Below are 21,960 nucleotides of genomic sequence, written 5' to 3'. Positions count from 1 at the left end.
ATTTCATGGAGAGACCCAGGAATGCGTGAATGAGTCCCGGAACTAGTGACAGATTTTCTTCACTCGACAAACATTCACGAGGCGCCTGTTAATACTGTATCGCAGCACAGTGGGGCTCAAGGTCCAGCCGAGGGAGATGCGGAGACAAACAGTCCGACAGAACGGAAGGTGCTTGGCCTGTGAGGACAGCCCGCCTGAGCTGGGTGCACGGGTGCGGGGGGGCTGGAAGGTTCTCAGGGTCAAAGAAGCCTGTGAGCAAAGGTCCGGAGCGAAGCGTCCGGGAGAGGAGCCCGGCAGCCCCCCGTGGGCCTCGGGACTGCACCGCACTTGCCTCGTTGAAGGGGGGGGTGGGCACGTAAGGGTTTTACACAGATGATAGGACTTTGTTAAAGGCCCGGAGGAGTGCGGGGCTGGCGTGCAGGCTGGGGCCGGAGGGGCGCCGTCCGCAGGGAAGCAGGAGGTGCAGGAATGTGCAGGGGACCACCTCCTGCGACTGAGGCTGACGGACGGCACCTCGGGGTGAAGGGGAAGGGAAACAGCCCGGGAACGCCGTCAGAGGGGCCGGGGGGGCTGAGCTTCAGGGAGAAGAAAGACGCCTCCGGAGGCGGCAGAGGCAGCGTTAGTGGGGGTTAAAGACCACGAGGGGGGGAGCACACTGCGGCGGACGCGGGTTCTGAACGGACGGGGCGTGTGGCAGGTACCGGATGCACCCACGGGCCGGGTCTACCGCGTCGTCAGCCTCCGTGTGGTAACCGCGGGCACGCTAGCTCCCCGAGCCGACGGCCGCGGTGCGTGCGAGCCGCCAGTGCTCAGAACAAAAGTACCCGAGTGGGAGACACGTCTGTACTGTAGTTGCATTTATTTAGAAACTCATAGTCTGTAAACTTCGAGGGACAGTAACTCTCGTCTGGCTTTGTCGCTCACGGACGCTGGGGGTGTCTGCGGACTTGCCTGCACGTGGGGTTACCCGTGGGTACGATCATAGTGTCACACGCACTATCGTCACTTCCTTCCTATTCTTACGGACAACAGCGCCCATGGGCACAACAGCAGGTGGGAGCCGTCGGCTCTCCCTAGGCCCGGTGCCGCTGGCCGACAACGTCTCCCTTGTGTCTGGCGTTGAGGGATTCCTTTGCGCACACTTTTCACCCCCACCGGAGACACGGTGGGCTGCAAACTTGTCAGAAGAGAAAAAAATCAGACAGAGGCAGGTAACTATGTGATGTGCTCAGGACGGCTGGAAACCGCTGACGCTACTGGGAAGAATCATCTAGAAGCCCCGAGGCACGCGGGCGTGTGTCCCTGTCACATGGCCGTCTCCATAACCGCCTCCTCCGCTGGCTTTTTCTGTTCTGTGGCGGCCGGCCTGGCCAGGCTCTGGGCCTCCAGATGCTCCACGGTTCCGTACGCCACCATGGCCAGGCTCAGGACGCCCAGGAGGACGTAGAGCTTGACGTTGACACACAGGAACGTGCTGTACCCAAACGCAACGGTGAAGCCCAGGGCCTCCCACAGGCGGTAGTTTGCAAAGGCAGCCTCCTTGTCCTTCTCGAACAGCACGCCGTAAAGCACTGTGGGGAGACACGGCATGAACACGTGGCTGCCAAACCTAAGACTTTTCCCCATTATTGCTGAAAACAGGGCAGCTTTTCTGCTGCCCGATTCTCTCAACAACATCAGGAACGTTTCCTTCTCAAAGAGACAGAATTGCGTTACGTTGGGGATTAGGGAAGTCCGGAGACAGTCTTTAGCTGCGAAGAACGAGGGCACATAAGAGAAACGCGGAATTCGTGCAGGGTAGCCCTGGAGGGGCCCGTCCAGCCCGTCCCTCGGTGGGTGAGTACGCGGGAGGTAAAGTAGGGCTCAGAGGCCCGACCTGGGTCAATGAGGCATGGCCCTTCGCTGGAGTCTAAAAGCAAAGACATACACAGACAGCCCTAACCCCAGGACCTCAGAACGTGACTGTGTTTGAAGCCAGGGCCTATGAAGAGGTGATGAAGGTAAACGAGGTCACTCGAGAGGGCCCTCACCCCACCACTAGTATCCTTATAAGGAGAGGGGTCAGGACACAGATGTGCACGTAGGGATGACCATGCGGGGACACGTGGAGAAGACGCTGTCTACACGCCGCGGGGAGACACCTCGGCGGGGGCCAGCCTGCCCGCACCCGGCTCTCCGACCTCCAGCCTCCAGGACTGTAAGAAACAAAACGTCTGCTGCGTAAGCTGTCCGCCTGTCGCGCTCTGCGGACGGCCCGAGCAGGAGACCGCAGTCTGGTAAGTGCTTCCAGCGGAAGGTGAATTACTGCTGCTCCCGTGTGCAGGATGGGAAAATGGTGGGGGTTCCTGGGTGAGACCAGACGCTCCCCCTCCCGACCCGAGTGCGGGGGCCGATGGACGCTGAAAGCGCTCGGCGGCGACGTGCCCCCCTGCAGGGTGGGCGCTGGTGGGAGGGAGGGCCCGCGTGGAACGTCCATGTACATTCCTTTGCCAGCTCTCTTCCTGCTCTTGCCTCTGCCCGCGTCCTCCTCCCTACATTTCGCAGGGGAGGGACATCGGGAGGAGAAACCTCTCCGGCCCTGGTTTGAGGCCAGCAGCAAGGTCTCCTGCAGGCCTGCCTGGAAATGTCAACCCCGACAAGGTTCTTGTTGGCATTTGGTTACTCGGCTATTCGCCCACCATGGGAGAAACCAGGAGGACGAGACCATCAGAGAGACACAAGATCAGAGATACACCATAAATGACATCCATGCGCTTGGGGAAACAAGAGGCCGTATGGAAGGCTCAGAAGAAGGGGCTCTTCTTGTCCGAGACTGTGACGTGCCCATTCTCACGAAAGCACACCCACGAGGGTCTAATAATGGAATCTGGGATTTAGTGACTCCTAAGCTTATTTTAAAGGTTTACTTGTTTGTCTTTGTACAGGTGGCCAGCAGGCACAGGAAAGATGTCCACCACCAGGAAATGCCTACCAAAACCACAATGAGATACCACCTCACGCCTGTCAGAACGGCTAAAATCAACAACGCAGGAACCCTCAGGCATTGGCGAGGATGCGGGGAGAGCGGAACGCTCCTGCACTGCTGATGGGAATGCAGACGGGCACAGACGCTCTGGAAAGCAGGGTGGAGGTTCTTCAAGACATTAAAACAGAGCTACCCTATGATCCAGAAATTGCACTACTGGGTATTTATCCAAAGATACAGAAATACTGGGTCGCCTGGGTGGCTCAGTGGGTTAAAGCCTCTGCCTTCGGCTCGGGTCATGATCCCAGGGTCCTGGGATCGAGCCCCGCACCGGGCTCTCTGCTCAGCAGGGAGCCTGCTTCCTCCTCTCTCTGCCTGTCTCTCTGCCTGCTTATGATCTCTGTCAAATAAATAAATAAAAATCTTTAAAAAAAAAGATACAGAAATACTAAGGGTACACGCACCCCACGTTTATAGCAACATTATTTACAATAGCCCAATTACAGTAGCAGCCAGCGTCCAGCGACTGGGGCACAGGTGAAGGAGAGGTGGGTGTTTATACACAACGGAATGTTATTCGGCCTCAGGAAAGAATGAAACCTCGCCATTTTGGGGGCAAGGGGTAGAGGAGGATGGGGAGACAGACTCTCAAGCAGGCCCCACACCCAGCGCAGAGCCCCATGCGGGGCTCGATCTCACGACCTCGAGATCATGACCTGAGCCAAAATCAAGGGTTGGACGGTTAACCGGCTGAGCCGCCCAGGCTTCCCGCCAGATCTTGCCATTTGCAACAACATGGTTGGAGCTGGAGAGTGTAATGTTACCTGAAATAAGTCAGTCAGAGAAAGACAAATGACACATGATGTCACTCGTACACAGAATTTAGGAAGCAAAACAGGTGAGTGAGAGGAACATGAGAGAGAGAAAGAGAGAGAGCGAGAGAGAAACCACGACACGGCCTCTTAACTGTAGAGCACACGGACGGTGACCGAGGGGACAAGCGTGGGAGGCCGGGTTAACAAGTGCTGGGGATGGAGGACACTGGTGACGTCGAGAAGTGTTGAACCGCTGTGTCGTACCCTTGACACCAGTACAACCCGGGATGTTCACTCACTGGGATTCGAGTAAAAACTAAACAAAGACCGCCTGTCTTCCTAGGGGCTGACACTTAAAACCGGACCCGGAAAGGAGAAGCCAGCCAGGAGAGTCCACGTTTTCCGCCCTCTGGCTGCGGGCGGCAGGTGCTTCCAGTCCCGCGGCCAACAGGCCCGGGCGTGCCCTCAGCAGGCGCAGACCAGAGCAAACACACCCCAGTTCCGTGAATGTTCTAGCGATGCGGCAATGCTGACCTCAAAGTTGTGTTCTGTCTACGGTTTCAGATTAAATTTAGATTGCGATGACGGTAAATGACCGAGTCGGGCAACTACTCCGGGAAATTACTCACGATCTGGATCCCCTTTTACTCTGAACGTAAAGAAAGCAATGCGTTCGTTGTGTCAAATTCCCACAGTTCCTTCGGGACATGGCGAGAGAAGGGAAAGCCCTTCCGGAGAGAAGGAAAGTAGGTAAGATCGTACTTCAACAATTCGGAAGTCACTTCGCACGTAGGCCCGTTTGAACAAGTAAGCCGTGTGGCCCGCTCAGCGGGAGCCGGGCTGCTCCTTGCCGGAGAGGGCGGTCCCACCGCAGCGGGGGTGGGGGAGGGGGAGGGGCGGGGTGCTGGAGGCGAGTCGGGGACCCCGGTGTGCCCTCGTCCTTGCTGACGTACCGGCAGACCGGCAGATACAGAAGCGCGGACGTGTGTAGGTGGGCGCCAGCCCGCACGCACCCGTCTCCCCGCTCTGGCCCCCGAAGCCTGGTCATGTAGGACGCAGTGAGCATGCCCAGCCCTCAGATCTCACTCTCTACCATCCTTATCCACCACGACGGGCCCAGGGTCCTTGAGAAACGGCTGATGGTTGTGCTGGCACAGAAGACGGCGAGCAGGGAAGCAGCAACGCAGCCATGGACGGTCAGAAGCACACCGGTGCCAACAGGAGAGACCCCGGCGGCCAAAGCTGGACACTCAGAGCGACAGAATAAGGAGCGTAGCACTGGGCTGGGACCCAAATACAAGAGCCCGTCGCGATACAGGCAGAGTCGGGCAAGTAACTAGATAACCTGGGGACACGGGACACGTTTTCCCGATGAAGGAATTGCACCTGTTTTTGCACAGACACGCCCGACAGGTGGGGGCTAATTATCTCCCCCGTGGTTGTGGGCTAGACCTGGCGACTGCATCCCCAAAACCGGCCGTGGCAAGGGAAGAGCCACGGGTCTGCCCTGGAGGGTCTGGCAGGTCGCGGGCCGCTCTGCCGTCGAGCGGTGGGTGTGACGAGAGAGCACGTCCCTCCGGGCCTTCCCGCCCCAGAGCTGTCACCCAGCCTGGTCACGAGAAACATCAGACGACCCCAACCAGGGACGCACTACGATACCGGAGCGGCACTCTCCAGAGGGCTCGAGGTCATGGACAACGAGGAAGAGAAACTGTCACAGAGCAGACCAGGGAGATGTGGTGACTCAGTGCGATGGGGACCCTGGGGGGACCCTGGGTGGGACAGTGGATGGGACCATAGGGAGGATTGTGGGGGGGACCTGGGAGGGATGCTGAGAGGGATCCTGGGTGGGACCCGGGGACACACAAAGTGGGGAAACTGGAAAAAGCCAGATGAAGTCTAAAGTTGAGTTGGCTCATGTGCCAACATTGATTTCTTAGTTCTGACAAATGTTTTGTAAGGTATCAACATCAGGGGAAACTAAGAAAGGGGTAAATGGGAACATCCTGTACAGTCTTTGCGACTCTTCTGTAAACTCAAATTATTCCAAAATAAAAAATTTATTTAAAAGAAAAAAAGCCTTGCTCTAGCCTCATCCTCCCCAAGAGGCGTCGGTGGGAGTGGCCAGAGGCTGACCTCTGGCCTTGTGCGAGGGTGTGGACGCGCCCCGGGCCGTCCTGTTTGCTTGCAGGAGACGGCCGGTGACCTGAGCCTGCCGCGGAGGCGCGTTTTCTGTGTTAACCAACCCCGACGGGCCTCTGGCTGCTTCCGCGGCAGAAGCGTATCTTCAGACCAGACATTCTGAATCTCAAACACCGGGCAGCGGCGGGAGGGGTTGCTACGGCAACGGTGCCCTCTTTGCTGAACCATCGGAGCAAATGAATAGACAGGAGTCCACGGCCCAGATCGGCCCAGATCGACCCGAAGGCGGCAGGCGCCCCGGAGGAGCCGCGGTTGCACAACCTGCCCCAGGAAGGAGGGTGGGACGCTCCGGCCTCTGGTCGGCTTCTGAGTCAGGTTTTAAACAGAGAAGCCGTGGCGGAGAGGAGGGCTAAGTTGCATGGAATCGTGTTCAGTCTCGTGAATTAGGAAAGGGCCGGACTCGCCTCGCCTGTCCTCCCAGACCAGAGACACACGTTCGGGGAGACTAAGAGGGGAAACCAAGCTGCAGGTTAGGAAAGCAAAACCAAGAGAGCGCGCTCGCGGGGGCGTGGCACAAGGCGCACACTAGGACCTGGGGACCGGCCCGGCAGGGATGCGGGTCCTCGGGGAGCCCGGCGCGGTCAGCCCACGCGGGATTCGGGGATGAAAACGCCGCTCCCCGCGAGGAGGACTGCGAGCTTAGACTCCAGAAGAAATCCTCAAGTAACGACAAGAACAATTTTCCCCAATAACCCATGTGTCCTTGAAAAAAAACAACTTTTTGTCTGCACGAAAAGACAGAAATAATTCATTTCAAATCTGTACCCTATTCCAGGGAGTCTGGCTTCGGCCGCCCGCTGCGCTGGACCGTCCCAGGCTTCGCCGGGCCTCACCGAACCCCGTCGGCACAACCTTGACAAGGCTCAGCCTACCAGGCTCTCCCGTCCTCGGCCAGAAAAGGACAGTGAAAACCGTCATCATTCCTGCATCTCCAGGAGAAAGAAAGCCAAGCGTTTTCACGGCAGTCGTCTGGAACACCTAGAGGATTATGCCTGGGGTGTTCTGGGACCCCCTTCCCCCGTCCCCTGCCTGACGTGTAATGTGTAAACGCTTGAAAAGTTCCCGTGAGCTTGGAGGCATCGCCTAACACTGTGGGAGGCAGGACGGCGTGCGTGTGCGCTCGGGAAGGCACTGCGGCTCTCACACCGGCACGCGGAGGCCCAGAGAAATTCTCTCCTGATGCTCCCGGGGGACATGGCCTGTCCCGGCTCACGGATCTGGGCAGCCCAAAAAGTGAGGGTGTTTCCGTCTCCCGTTCCCCACGGAATCAGCATCTCTCTGCAGGGACCCTCCAGCCCAGCCTGTGACAGTTTCTGTCACTGCTGCAACCGCGTCCGATCACGGCCCGGAGTCGCACACGCGCTTGTCAGCGGCTTCGGGAGTTTAGCAAAGACACCTGCACCCGCGGGGCCGTAGGGAGGCCGGGAAGTCTGGACCCCTGACTCTGGCAGCACCGGATTTGTGCAAAGATGTTTTTCCAGCTGTTCTGTGAGCCGGCCACAACGCAGCCCGTGAGGAAGGGGGCACCGCGGGGACACCGAGGCCACGGTGACTGAGGTCCTGTGTGCTCCTCCCTGGGGTCAGGGGCAGCAGCCAGACCCCCGCCCTTGTGTTGTCTGTGGATCGGCCTGACCCACTTTCTAGCCCCCACGCGTTTCCCGGCGTGGGGCCGGGCAGGGATGTCAGTAGGGGAAGAGGCTCTCCTCGGAGCCAAATCCTCAGGCCCGGCACCAGCTGCCCGTCCAGGCGGGAGACGGGCCTGTGGGAAACTCGGGGCTGTTGCTTTCACTCACCTCCCAGAATGGAAGCCCTCGGTCACCGGCCTTATACGCTGCCGCACCCCTGCCTCCTGCCTCTCCTTGTGGCGGCTCCGACACCCCTCAGCCACGGCTCATCTCTCCACGGAGAGCACGACCCACGGCTGACACAGGCGCCCCCCAGACACCCCAACCACCCGGCTGCTGCTGATGCCCACATAAGCCCCCGCTCCGATGGCCGCCGGGCCTTCCCAGTCTCCTGCTGGACTCACTGTACGCCCGGACCCGCTGCTGCTGTCCTGCGCCGTGTGGTGACCATGACGTCCCTCCCGCAGGTGGCCCTCCGTGCACAGCTCCCCGCCTGGAGCCGGAGCGGTGAGCCCTACACACAACCACATCTTAGAGCTGAGTCCCCCAAGCACCGTCCTCTCTCTGCTCTGCTTGTCTGCCCTAAATATCCCATCCTGGGGACGCTGTGCCCGAGGCCACATGCGCCCCCCTCCCCGGAGCTGGACCTGTCACTTCCTGCTCGACCCGCCTCCCCGCTCCGGCGGCTCCGCGCCACGGCCCCCTCGCTGCCGCTCTGTTCGTCTTCCCCAGGTGAACGCAGCGGCGCCCTGTCCCCTCATAACCCGAAGGGGCTGACCTTGCCCTGCCCCACCCGGAACCTTCCTGCTATTGCCCCAACGCAGAGCAAATCTAGACCCTCCCCAGGCAGCCCGGGCCCCCATCAGGCCCCCAGCCTCTCCATCTCACCCCCAGCACCTGGCCCAGCCTGTCCCCTCAGCGTGTCCCATCTGCTACAGCCAGAGCACTTGTGTCCCCCAAATTCATAGGGTGAACCTTAACCCCAAGGTGTCGGTGATCGAGGTGTGGCCTCTGGGGGCAACAAGGTCTTAAGGGGGAGCCCTTACGAGTTGGATTTGTGTCCTTGTAAGCAGTCTCCAGAGAGCTCCCGTGTCCCTCCCACCAAGTGAGGAACAGCGGGATGAGGAGACGTCTCCACGGGCCAGGAAGTGGCCTCTGGGGACCCAGACTCTGCGCCGCGGTCTCAGACCTGCAGCCCCCCTCCCGGCTCCCCGGCCTCCCACCAGCAGCCCGGCCCCAGGACAGTCAGCCAGGCCCTGACGCAGGCCTGACCTCCAGACAAGCCGCACTGACCAGCCCTCCGTTCCCCAGAAGACTGCGACCCGGTCCCAGCGCCCCTCTTGGCTGCTGTGACGGTGACCTGCCCGTCTTCTGCACAGCTCTCTCCCCGTCGGGGCTGAGGGTGCCTGGAGGCCTCTCCAGCCCCGTGGCTCCAGCATCCAGCACTGCCGTGTCACTGCGCAGGGACGCTCTCCAGACGGAGAGCCACGAGGGAACCGCCATTCTTAGGGAAGAAAGCTGTCCCGCGGGTCATTTCCTTCTTTCACATCCTGGGCCTGGATAGACGCTCCAGTCCAGGCCGGCGCCCGGAGAACCCTTGGTCCCCGTTTGCCTCCTGCTCTAGGCTCTCTGCAGGCGCCACCTTCCCGGGGGACCCCGGGAGGGCAGGTCCCCCGCCTGCCATGTGTCCCCCATGCTGGCCCAGGTACGGACCCCCGGGGGGAGACTCACCATTGTTCTGTGTCTGCCAGACAGCGTCGGCCACGCCCCAAAGCCCAGAAAACACAAAGAACACGGCCAGCTGGCGGGGGTCAGGTCTCCACAGCAAGAGGGCGACGATGCAGGACAGGTGGGTCACCGCACCTGCGGGCGCAGAGGGCGGAAACCGGCAGGAAGTGAGCGCAGCCCCCGGGAGGCTTGGACCAGGCAACGCTCAAGGACCCTCTTGTTTGCTTCAACGTGTAAGTGATGTTCCCAGAAATGCTGCCAACTGCCCTCCGCAGCTGGAGGCTGACACTGAGCGCGCCGGCAGACCCGGGAGTGCGCCCTCCACGGCCCTTCGCCGCCGCGCACCGGGTGGGGGGCCGCCCTGCTCACCTTCGCCCCCACCCCGTCAGCGGGGCTGGGCCACGAGGCCCTGGACCTTGCAGGGGGTCTCCTCGTGCTCCAGACGAGGAGAACCTAGAGTGACAGAAGGGGGGGCCGTTGACCCCTGGACTCGCCGTGAGTGCTGGGGGCACGTGGATGGTGCTGGGCTCCCCAGCAGGTGCGGATGTGAGTGGACAGGTGGGCGGAGTTCCCCAGGATCGTTCCTCCTGACTTGACACTCGTGTCGTGAGTTCTGGCCTCGTGATTCCTGTGAACACTGTGGCGTCTAGGACGACGGGTCAGAGGGAGATGCCTGCCGCGTTCGCCGTGGCTGTGTGGTCCGGGGCAGCTCACTACCTGCTCTGTTCCTGAATTCCCTCATCTGTAAAGTGGGCAGTGTCTCCTCCCCAGGGCAACCGAAAGGATGAAACGGAGTAACCTAGTCTGATGACGTGGCCCCTGGTGGGCACCGACTAATGCTTGTGGCCTCCTTGCCGTGTCCCCAACACAGCCACGTGAGGCCTGGCCTGGGCGGCCTGGTCGCGGTCTCGTCAATGCCCTGGTTATCCACGCTGCTGTGAATCTTCCCTTCCCAAGAGACCAGAGGGTGAGGTGCGCTTGGAGCGCGGTCTTGTCCCGACGGGCAAGGATGGGAAGCCACCGGCAGGGCCGTGCGTGCTCAGCCCGCACCCCTCGCTGTGCCACGTGTGCCTGCCCACCTGCCCGCTGCCACTCCCGCCCGCAAGGGGCCACGGGTCAGCCTACCCAGCGCGTAGAGAGCGATCCTGCCCGTGTGCTGGGAGAGCCTTCCGTACAGCACGGAGCACAGTGCGTTGGTGGCCGAGAAGCAGATCATCACGTACCCGACAAACTGGATCCCCAGGGCGCAGGTGGTGTAGGACTGTGGGGGAAGCACAGGGCGCGTTACCTGGCCGCGCGGGGTGCGGTGGCGGGTCTGGGTCAGGGATGCGGGTGGCGCTGGCACGCGTTCTGCCGTGGGACGGCGGACGTGCTGGGTTGACCTGGACCTTCGTCTAGGCTTCAAGGTGCCCAGGGGAGGACCACATGCCCAAACCGGATGGAACGAGCGAGGACGGGCCCCGCACCTGGTCGTCCCCACGCGTCCTGCGCCGTGTGTCGTGGAGGTCCTGTGAGCTGTGTGAGGAGCTGGTCAGCTCCTGCTCTGCTCACCACATGCTGACAGAGGTGGGGAGGACAAACGGGGGAGCACAGAGGACTCTTGGGGCAGCAGAGCCTCCCTGTGTGACACCATGACGGTGGACGCATGTCCTTACGCACGTGTCCGTACCCAGGGAAAGCAGGCACCGGGAGTGATCCCTGATGTGAGCCATGAAGACACATCATGGCAGGTTCACAGGTGGAAACAAATGTCCCCTCTGGGGCAGGACATTGATAATGGGGAGGCTAGGCCTGTCTGGGGCCGGCAACGTGGGGCCCTCGGCTCCTTCTGTCCACTGTGCTGGGCCCCGGAAACAGCTCTGCAAATAAAATTCCGATAGAAAAGCAGCAGATGTGAAGAAAACGAAGGGACTCTCTGCGCAGACATGAAGAAGGGAGTGTTCCTGCACCGGATGGCTGGGTACTGAGTGACCCCGGCTGGACTCGGGACAGTGCGTGCCACCACTGTCCCCAGGCAGAATCAGGACAGACGCACAAACGAGCGGGCTGGACAGAAGTTCTGCTGCTTTGGGATGGTGGGGGCCGTGGCCGAGTCTCATGTCACGTGGCCAACAAGGCCCACGGGAGAGGCCGTGGCCAAGTGCCAACGGATGGTTTTGTCATTTTTGTCCTCAGTCTTTGGAACTCCAAGACTCTCCATCAAGACTGTCCCCGGAACAGAGGGAGCCAGAGAGAACCCAGGACGCACGCATCCTGCACAGAGTGTACGTGTCCTAAAAGAGCTGGGGTTCACCGGAAATTCGGATTTAACTGGGCTTCTGGCTAGCTTGGCACATTGGCTTGTCTACGTGGGAAGGAGCTGCGGTGGGCACGAAGCAAGAGAAGTTTTCTGGTCAAGGAAGGGCAACCCTCAAGGAGCAGCCTTGCTCCCGCTCTCGGGCCCTCGGCTCCCCAGGCCCCAACCGGCACTTTCGGGAGAAGTCGTCTCTGTTCCCTACTGAGGCATCCCTCCCACGGCACCCTAGGACGGTCTTCAGGACCGGACACCACACGGGTGGGGAGCCCCGGGGGACAGGTGTGTCTGCTGGCTTGCCCCTGAAGAGGCCTTCCCTACGCACGCAGAGGGCAGGCCGGCACAGCACAAGGACACGTTCTATGTGACGGCTCCCAGAGCGCTTGGGCCCTTGCCCTGAAGACACACCTCCAGTGAGAGCCAGTCCCCGGAGGTAAGGCCAAGCTCTGGGGGGATGGAGGAAGAGACTGGACGCTGAGCTCCTGAACCCTGAACCTGCTCTCCGGCCCTAGAGGCCACGCCCCCCTCTCGGCTCAAGGGCAGGGGGCCCCGAGACATGCGGGTGCTGGGGCGCGCGTCCTAACGGGCTCTCACGTACCCTGGTGTAGTCGCCCGCGAGGAAGGCTTGCTCGAACCCGCTGTACACCGGCAGCAGCACCAGCAGACGAAGACGCTTGTCTTGAAGAAGCCTGAAGGTTGACAGGAGGGTGAACCAAACAGGTAATTTCTTCTCTCCTTCGCCTTTCTGCTGAGCGTCCTTGATGGGTTCGAGAAACACGGCTATGAGCAGGACCGCCAGGACACCGCTGCCTGGAGGGGAGACAGAGGGCAGGTGCTGGGGAGCTCCCAGGAGCCGGGGTCTCCCGGTCACTCCTTCTCTCTCCTTTGGGGCATCGGGTTCAGATCCTGGTTTAAGGAAACGAGGCTGCCAAGCCTGAGCAGGGCCTCTGGCCTGCGCCGCACACCCCGCGAGGCCGGGGTCCTCTGGGGCCCTCACCGCCATGGCTCCCCTCGTCCTCACCCACAGGTGACTCCCAGCGACGGCCACTCCCCCTTCTCGGGACCACGGGTCCTCGGTGGCTATTGTTTGCCGAGCGTGATGGTTACCCACAAGCCTCGGGCGGGGAACGGGCGACCTGAGCGCCGGGGGTGCCGCACACGTGCAGACGAAGGCGGCGCCGTGTTTACCCGCTACGGTGGGGAATCTGCACAGGGGGGCAGCTGGGCGAGAGCCCCCGTGCAGAGCCGCTGGGTTCAGAGAGGAAGGGCGTGAGGCGGCGGTCACACCTGCCACTCTTGTCCAGGAGCTACCGGCCACGGGGGTGGTCTGGGGGGGGGGGGGAGAAGAGAGGAGGAGGGACGGGGGGCTTTCCCTCTCACCGTGGTGCGTTCTGAACCACGTGAATGGGCTGACAACTGTCCGCCCCGGAGGGACACCTGCGCCCACCTAATCCCACAGGCGTGACGGCCCCTCTGTCTGCACCACGCGCCCCTGTGTGATGTGGATCGAGGGCTAGTGTTTCCTCCTTTTCCTCTTTCCCCAGAAGCCTCCTCAGTCCTTACTGGCTTTGTGACACCTGTGTGCCTGTCCCGGGTTTCTCCTCTCCCGCAACACCAGTGACACTCTGTGTCCGGGGAGCCGAGGGTTCTTCCAAGAGCCGGACGCCTTCCCCGTTTCTCTGAAAGGCGGTGAACGCCCTTCGCGACAGGTTTCAGCCACAATTTCCAGTCCGAAAGCTTAGACCCCTCAGCCTCTACAGGTGACCTGGATGATTTTTTTCTCTTTGCTTCACCTCATCAGCCTGATGCGACACTGTGTGTCCCGCCACGTCGGGCTGGCCGGGCGCTGCCACGCCCCCCGGGCTTACACACCCGCCCTCTCCGGAGATGCGGGCAGAGCCCGTGGGGGCGCGCAGAGGAGGGCAACATCGCACAGGGGCTGGGGGTGCAGAGAGCGCGTTCCCGTGGCTGGGGCTGGTCCTTGAGACCTGCCGTCCTCACCCTTGTGACTTTGGAACAGGGTTTCTAACTCGGTTCACGAAACCACAGATACACACCTGTGGCTACTGGCTACCGTATTGAACTTTGCAAAAGAAAAACGATCCTATGGTGGAAGGGACCTGGTAGACCCCCTGTTCCACTGTCTTTGAGTCCGTCTGAAGAGCCCCGGGACGACGCAGCTGAACTCGTTTTGCAGGAGTATTTGCACTTTGGGAAGACACTCTTTTTCCGCAGGGACTCCGCCCTCGGTGAGCACGTACCTGTGTAGATGCCGAGCAGCGTGTAGATGAGGGTCTGCGAGGGACGCTGCGTGCTGTTGGTGGACGCCGTGGCCATCAGGCAGTCACTGGCCCCACAGGACAGGAGCTGCTCCTCTGGGATGGCCTCTGTGCCGTCGGAAGCAAAAAGGTGATGTGAGAACACAGGGAACCAATAGAAAAAGGGGCCCGAGGAAGGAAGCGCAGAGTTAACGGGAGCCCGGACACCCCGTAGCCAAGAGTCACGATAGGTCAAAGTCAGGGGCTTGTCTGACCACGTACCTCCAAACACACTTGCTCCTGGCACACATCATGCGTGTGTGATTTTACAAAGACACATGTACTGTAAAGGCTACCTGCTTGTGTGACTTTCTGGACATAATGAAAATGCTCAACGTTTCCAACCTAACCAAGGAGGAGTAGGTACATTGACATTGGAGCAGGTGTCGGACAAAACTGCTGGGCCTGTCTGAGATTCATCTGTAGCCATTCTGTGACCTTGGGCAGGTCGACGCCCGCCTCTTCTGAGTGTTACGTTCCCTATCTGCTAGAAGAACAAAACGTGCACCGTCCGTGAGTCTCTGACCCCACCAGAGTCTCTGGAGAGAGGGGGGAGATGCCACGCAAGAAAGAACATGTGTCATAGTAGAAATCTCATCACACAGAACTTGGCTGCTGAGATCCACAGCACAGAGACTGAGCGGGGGTGGGAGGGAGGCTGAGAAGCCTCAGGGGGCTTTGGGGGTGCCTCACTCCTCGGAGTCTGGGTCCGGAGACCCCTTGGAGAATGAAGCTCGCTTGTCTGGTGTCTTTAAAAGCACGGATGTTCACTCCATTTTGCACCAGTCACGTTTTAGAGACTGAAGCTTAATCCCAGTTCCTGTTAGGGCCTGTCAAGGTCGGCCGTGACGAGTAAAGACGAGCCCCCACCCACCCGAGGGTTCCCTTCTTCCGATGCACTTAGCAACTGACGACGTCATGTGAGAAACAGGAGGAGGGTTTTGGAGTTTTGCAAAGGTGGGACTGCACGGGGACGGCAGGGTGCAGGACCAGGGCAGAGAGATGGGGGTAGTCCCGGTAGGAGTCGGGAGGCAGGACCTACCCTCGCCCCGCCCCATGAATTAGGTTTGCCGGTGAGAATCAGTGAGATTTATTTCGTCGGCCCTCGGTTTAAATCCTCGGACATCAAAGGGTGCGGACATTAAACAAATACACACAGTATAGTCATGTCTGGCCAAGGTCAGGTAGAGACGTGAGTTAAGTCATCGGCCGTCAGATGTTGAATTAGTCAAGGGACAACTGGTCTTAGTGGGAAATTTGAGACCCTGGAGAGTGGAGCAGTTCAGTGGGACAGTAAATCAGGTGAGCCCGTTCTTGGTCTCAAGGATGGCGATGACTCCGTGAACCCGAGTTCCACTGGCAGTAGCCTCCATTCCCCCGGGGCACTGATCCGCAAGTGATCCCCCAGCCTCCAGGAGGGCAGGGCCAGCAAGGCTGGGGCACTTGTGGGCAAGACCGACCCTCAGAGCTGCACAGACTGTCCTGGAGAAGAGCCGGGCACAGGAGAGGCTGGAGCCCAGGCGGTCGAGAACCATGTCGCGTGGTGCACCTGCCCGCATCGTGGAATAAAGATGCGTGTGAGTGGGATGGGGAGCACTCTCAGGGGCCGTCGCTGAGCCCCGTGCCCTTTTACCTTGCGTGGGCGTCTGGCCAAACACCAGGGATGAGATCAGGTTGCCCCACACGCCGGACGACTGGAATATGAGAAAGAAGATGCCGAAATACTGGTTCACCACGTCTCGGCCGACTTTTCCCACCTTCTCTGCTTGAGTGTTTCCCATGATGGTGAGGTACGTGCACTGGGCGGACCACAGCGGGGCTGCTCCAAGACCCAGCACTATGGAGGTGGGAATCAAGGTGTACCTGTGAGATAAAAGGCAGACAGTGTCCCTTCCTCCTCCGTTCTCCCCTACCTCTGTGGAGAAGGAAACTCCATGCCTCGTCCTTACTAAGTTTTATCATGCTGTGGATTAGCCCGATCAATGGGTTCACCATCCATCGCCCGCAGAGAAATGACCAAACCCACTGCTCTTTCTGGTTCAGGTTCATTTGCAAGAGAGAAATTCACTGCCAGGGAACTTGCTTGCGTTTGAAAGCAACTACCAGTGAGCTGGATGACAAGCAAGGCTGAGTCTCTAACAGCGAATGTTGAAAGTGACTGATTTTTTGAATCCCTGGTTGACTGGTTGGTTGATTTACCCTCTTCACTGAAGGCTCAGTATGGAACCTCCACGGCAGTTTGAAAGAGAAGGCGGTGAAGTCACTGTAATCGTCATGTCCTAGATGACAGTGGCCATCTCTCGGAAGAGATGCTTGACGGGTGTGTTCTTGGGAATAAGCGCGGGGGGCCAGTGCTCTTAGAGCTTGGTCCCGGAGGACCCCCTCAGTCAGGGAGTAGGCAGAGGTCAGGCTGGGCCCCTGCGCCAACTCTAGCCCTGCTGTGCCCACTTTCTGTGATGCGGTGAGGGTATGGTTTGGGTCCACCTGTCACATTCTGCTAAATCCCCTGAAATTCACCCTGAACACCAGGGTCCAGCTCTCATCGCTGGGGATACAGAAGTGCCCTGGTCAGGGAGGGGAGCTCAAGGCTCACAACTGGCCCGAGGGAAGGTCAGGGCTGGGGACTGGGGGGAGGAGGCGGGCCTGACAAAAGGGACAGAGACATCTTGATGGGAAAAAAATGGGGAGAAAGCCTGCACGTTATCCTGTCCAGAAGCAGAGAGGAAAGTCAGGAAGTGGCACTCATGTTACAGGGGAGGCAACGGGGCATCCCCGGGCAGGTGCCAGCTGAGGGCTCGCGAGCAGCTGACCCTGAAGCCTGACCCAGAAGCCGGGCGGGAGGCGTTCGGGAGGCGTGCGGGCTGTACCAGCTGGCGTAGAAGTTGCCCAGGGAGAAGGCCACGTAGCAGCACATGGAGAGGACGATGGTCCACTTGCAGCCCAACTTCTTAATCAGGAGCGGCGGGAGGAACATGGAGGAGAGGAGCACCCCGCCGTACAGCGTGCTGAGTGCCGTCACGCCCAGGCCTTCCTCACTGTACAGGCTGCTCTGTGGGGGACAAAACCGCCCTGGTCAGAGGGGCCAGTGGCCAAAGGGAAAGAGCTCTAGGTCAGCACCAGGTTCCTGAGACCACCAGCAACAGGCTTTGCCCGGCCGGCGGCCCCCTCCCCGCTGACAGGGGCGGCGCGGGGGGAGGCGGCACAGTCCCAACAGACAGTGAGCTGCTGCTAGAGGCTGGGGAGGGGGAAAGCCCCCAGTGCTGGGGTTGTGGTGGGGCAGAGGGCCTCACGCCTTCTGGGACATCTGCTTTATCTCTAGGACAGCTTTGCACTCCTCCCCTTTAAGGCTGAGAAGTGGGTGCTACTTTCCCCATGGAAGAGATAAGGAAGGGGACATTGTCTCCTTGTAGACTCACATGCGTGGCTAGACAGAGGGTCAGGAAGCAGGTACTTTACTCTGTGGACTCTTCACATTCCTTCCTAGCTGCCACGCCACCCCCGCCCCCCGACATGACAATGCCCTGCGACAAGGGACCCTGCACTGGGCAGGTGCAGCCCCCGGCACTCCCTCACTGTCATTCCGTCCACTGTGGACCCGCACCCTTGGGCTGAGCTCTGACTCCGCTCAGCACCCACCACTCCGAGATTCTCTCCTTCCTCTCTTCCTTCCCTGCCCCTCCCCTCAACGCGCTTGGACCTTCCTTGTCCTCATGTTCCAAAGGGCGCCCACTCTTCAAGGGCAGATCAAGGGTCTCCAAGGGCCCCTCGATAGCGCCATCCGCAGAGACCTCTGCTTTGATCCTGCGCTGGAATTTCACCCGACCTCTAGCCCACACCACCTGGTGACCCGCAATGTCACCCCAGCTGACGATGATCCCTGAACACGGGAAATGTTCTGCTCTTTCCGGATCTCTCCCGACGCCTTGCTCAAAGCAGGGACATAACAGTATTTGTGGATTAACTGAAACTGAGCATAACCACAGCTAGTGCCACGAAAATTCTGAAATCTGGCTGGAAGATGGACATTGAGCGTTCTGCTCTGAAGTGGGGGTTATCTGGAAATTCCTGCTTGTGTGGAGTAGGGGACCTGGTTCAGTCTGAGCCTGTTGCTTCCTTAATACAAACGCAGGAAATCCGGTGCTACTGAGCTCGGCTCCCCGTATGCTCGTGAGAAAGCGCACGCAGCCTTTCTGTGCCCTGGAATTTCTCTTCCACACACTGTGCTGCTGCAAATTAGCAAAGGTATCTTGGCCACGAGTAGTCAAATCCGACTGCAAACCACTGAAAAAGAAGACAGATTTCAAAGCGGGAATCAAATTTTAAAAGCAACCTTCTTTTCTACGTGAATGCCGGTGTTCAGATCCCCGTGTTTGCAAGTGTCAGCAGAGCAGGGCGTGCAGAATAATCCAGAATACTGTGGGAGGATGAGTATGTGTGCCTGTGAGATCTGCATTAGGCAAGACCCGCTCGCATAAGCAAGGAGGACGTTCCCTCAAGTCACTCAGCAAATACATCCTTAAGCACTTGCCAGGAGAGGCTCTGTGCCCTGCTCTAGTGAAACCAAAGGGAATGACAGCAGCCCCGCCCTTCCAGGAGTGCACGGTGGACAGGAGCTGACGGGGGTCAGGGACACCCGCAAACGGACCATTGCAATGGGGCCTGAGTCCTGCAAGGGGCGCTAGCCCAGGGCAGCGGGAAGCCCGTCGAGAAGGCGTGAAGACCGTGTGGGATCGGGAGGACGAGCGGGTAACTGGAGGGTGGGAGGGGGTGCGGGAGGCAGGAGGTGCGGGAGAGGAGCTGCGTGGGGCTCGTCCCGAGCTGAGAGGCAGCAGGGAACGTTGAGCTGCTTTGTCCAGAGCCGTGAGGCTCCTCTGAGGAGACGAGACCGGGGAGCCCGCCGGACTGCAGCGGGGGGAGTGCCGGCTCCGCCCTCGCGAGTGGGGTCGGATCTTCAAGCCCGCGGAGAGCCTGGGGCGGGAGGCAAACTGAGGATGAGCCTGCAGCGCTGACTTTCATGCCCTGAATTAGCGATCGACCGCCTCCCGTGGGTCGAGCCCTGTCTCAGTCAGGGGGACAAGGTCATGGAGCAGTGACCGTCCTCCTGGCGTCGTGGACTCACGGGCACACCGCGGGGCCTGCCACAACATCGGGGGACCACACACAGGTGTGCCCCTTCCAGAGTTCAGTCCCAGGGAGCGGGGAAAGGGGTGAAGGGGGTGACATCCAGGGGGAGAGCCCAGGGGCTTGCAGGTGACCATCGGCCACAGGAGGGAGAGGCCACAGCTGCTGCAGGGGGAGGCTGTGTAGGTGTGTGCCTGGGTCCCGGTGGGAGCTGGGATCAGGGCTGGGACCCTGGGGATGCCTGGGACCATCTGTGCCACCCCCGGAGGCCTGAGAATGAAACTGGCCCGATGAGAGCTGAAGGAAATGACAGGGACAGGCAGGAGCCTCCAGCATCGTGGGGACGCGGCCAGGCCTAAGGTCACGTCTGTCCGGGTCATCATGTTCTTTTGTGTAGGCCACTCCAGACCGGTGGAGACCATGGTCCCCGTTAAACCATGGTTACGTATTCAAGATCAGCACGGGAGGAAATATGGTGGCTTAGGGCTGGGACAGAAGGCAGAGAGGCGGGCAGGGCGGACTGCCCCACGCCAGAGCTGGAGGTCTGGTCCCCTAGCATCTCTGCTCTTCCCGAGAAGAGGGGGCGGCCTCCGCACTGACTGTGATCACGGGCAGACCGGGGAGGACTTGGGTGTGCGGGGGGCGGGGCCATCTACTCTCCCTGGACCGCGGCCATACGCCAACTACACTTCAAAAAAACAAGACAAAACAAAACAAAACACCTATCCGGGGAAACATCAGCAAAACCACTCCCAGCACACATGCCCTGCCGCAGCTGTTAGAGAGGCCCGAGGAGGAGAGAGTGCCATGGGGGTCAGACTTACAGAGACCACTTTGTCCAAATTCACCACATTGCCTAACGAGGCTTGGAATCTGGAGAGTTTAGTGAAACCTGAAAAACTCCCGTTACTACACCAGCCACAAAGCCAAAGTTGTGAAACCATAGAATTCGCAATGACTCATCCTGCGTCTCTCCTGTAACTACCCAAAGGCAAAGAATGTCTTATCACATCACTAACCCGAGACCCACACCCCCGTTCAAGGGTCAAGCGCACATTCCCTGCCCTGCGGTCCTGCCGGGGTGGGGGAGGTGGCGGTGCTCGCTCGCACACGGGAACCGCCGGCGGAGAGGGCGTGGGAGCGAGGGGGTTCAGGAGAAATGCCCCGTTCCCGTCTTCCGTGGCCGTGGGGCTTCTTGGAGGCCAAGAGACAGATGCTCGCTCACAAGGGTCCTCGCTTACCTGCAGGCTCTGTAGGCCTCCGTAGGCTGTGAAGAGAAGCAGAAACCCGAAAGACACCACCAGGACATTCTTCAGGCTTCTTTCCATCGTGCGGATTCACGGTGTCAACCATCCGTGGGCACGCACACGCGCAGTCCCTGAAACAAACTGGCGGGGGCGCGGGGAAGCCGTCTGTACCCAGAAGTCCCGCTCCCTCTCTCTGTCCTCTGCGCGAGGCGTGCAGGTCAGCGAGGCCCCGGTGAGTCAATGGACTTCGTTATCGCAGAGGCCGGGGAGCGCCGTCGGGGGTGTTGGTCCCTCGCGGTCTCTGCGAGCTGCAGTAACCACTTCCTAGCAGGGCAGGAGAGGAGGACTGTCACTGCCCGTGCGCACCTGCAGCCCCCCCTCCTAATTTCTAGATAGAGTCCGTGCAGTGACACGACTATCCTCTGTGTGTGTGTGTGTGTGTGTGAGTGCGTGTGTGTGATGGTACCTTCCGCGTTAAAAGAAATCATCAGTGGTGCAGAATATGGATGTGTTTCAGTCGCAAAGCACGCAGTCCGAGTGTGGGCTTCGAGATACACAGCTCAGCTTCTGAGAAAGACTTAAGGTGATCGTGACACCCGAGGGCCGCGTACGGGTGTGTCAAACCCTACGTGATTTTACTGCCAGAATTAAAGGAACAAGAGCACAACACCTCCTGGGCTTAGCGTCTTACGGTTTGTGAAGGACCTTACACGCGTCCTTTTATGTTGTCCCAAGGGCAAGCTGTGGCGGTTGTCACTTGGACTCCCAGACGTGACCAGGTGGAGAGCTGAGCTTCTGAACAGCTCACAGATTTGGGGTTTTGAAGAGAGGCGTGCCGCCCAGGAGAACTTTCTGCACTGTCCAGGGCAGCCACAGGCTTCCCGTGGCCACTGAGCCCTTGAAACGTGGCTAGTGCAACGGAGGGGCTGTCACGGCTGCACTTAATTTTAATTAATTTAAATTTCAATAGCGACCTGTCGCAGTGTCTGCCATACTGGGCAGCACCCATCTGATTTCAAACAGCGTAACCCATATCTCACAGCTAAGAAGCAAAATCATTTTTCATCCAATTGTCCATTCAACTGTTAGTTCATTGAGTTGTTAGTGAACTTGATGTTTGTAGACTGACTCCAAAGTGCTGTGAAATTAGCCATTTTTATTTAGTTTGGGTCGGTAAGAAAAACCTTGTGGCATTGGCAAACCTAACACAGTTGGGTTACTGGCAACACCGTCCATGCGCGCGCGCCATTCCATTCGAAGAGCACGATGAAACCCTTGAAGCATAATTTTTCTTGTGAAAATAACATTTTTAGGAAAATAATGGTTTTATGCACAGACAAAACATGGATTGCCACACTCAATACAGACGTGCAGGGAGCCTCGTCCAGCAAAAGACACTAACATGGAAACAGACGGGACCTGTGGGTTCAAACCCCAACCCCGTCACTTCTCTGCCCGAGAGTCTCACGGGAATCACTCCACTTTCCAAACCCACTTTCCTCTTGGAAAAGGAGAGTTGCAAAAGTTCAGGAAGCTAATAATCGTGAAAGCCCCCGGAAAAGCCATAGCGCATCGTCATCACCAGGAGTGTTAATGGGCTAGGATGACATTTTCGCTTCCAGAGAAAATACCCCTCGGGACAGTTT

The 21,960-nt window shown here is 59.4% G+C and overlaps 1 protein-coding gene across 2 annotated transcripts; it reads right to left on the bottom strand.

Annotated features, from left to right (window-relative positions):
• Nucleotides 1-843: 843 nt before the first annotated feature.
• On the bottom strand, nt 844-20,509 carry UNC93A (unc-93 homolog A). Of its 2 annotated transcripts, none has more exons than XM_080806890.1 (8): nt 20,309-20,509; nt 16,814-16,995; nt 15,580-15,809; nt 13,890-14,015; nt 12,227-12,438; nt 10,461-10,596; nt 9,339-9,470; nt 844-1,571 (listed from the first exon to the last, which is right to left on the bottom strand). In XM_080806890.1, exons 1-8 carry the CDS (start codon nt 20,393-20,395, stop codon nt 1,306-1,308), a joined length of 1,371 nt encoding a protein of 456 aa, XP_080663016.1. In that variant the 5' UTR covers nt 20,396-20,509; the 3' UTR covers nt 844-1,305. The 2 variants fall into 2 exon arrangements, with proteins under 2 accessions (XP_080663016.1, XP_080663017.1); XM_080806891.1 differs by having other exon boundaries at nt 16,814-16,990; nt 20,309-20,422.
• Between the last annotated feature and the right edge of the window lie 1,451 nt (nt 20,510-21,960).

This window comes from Martes martes (genome assembly GCF_963455335.1).
Source record: "Martes martes genome assembly, chromosome: 6".
NCBI classification, from domain to species: Eukaryota; Metazoa; Chordata; class Mammalia; order Carnivora; family Mustelidae; genus Martes; species Martes martes.
The sequence above is the reverse complement of the archived record's forward strand: the minus strand, read 5'-3'. Positions and strand labels throughout refer to the sequence as shown.

Excerpts from the sequence above, each read along its gene's own strand:
- UNC93A (XM_080806890.1), bottom strand. The coding sequence starts at position 20,395 with ATGGAAAGAAGCCTGAAGAATGTCCTGGTGGTGTCTTTCGGGTTTCTG. Across the intron at positions 16,996-20,308 it reads GAGGCCTACAGAGCCTGCAG|AGCAGCCTGTACAGTGAGGA; the intron begins GTAAGCGAGGAC and ends TGTCCCCCACAG. Across the intron at positions 15,810-16,813 it reads GGCAACTTCTACGCCAGCTG|GTACACCTTGATTCCCACCT; the intron begins GTACAGCCCGCA and ends TTTATCTCACAG.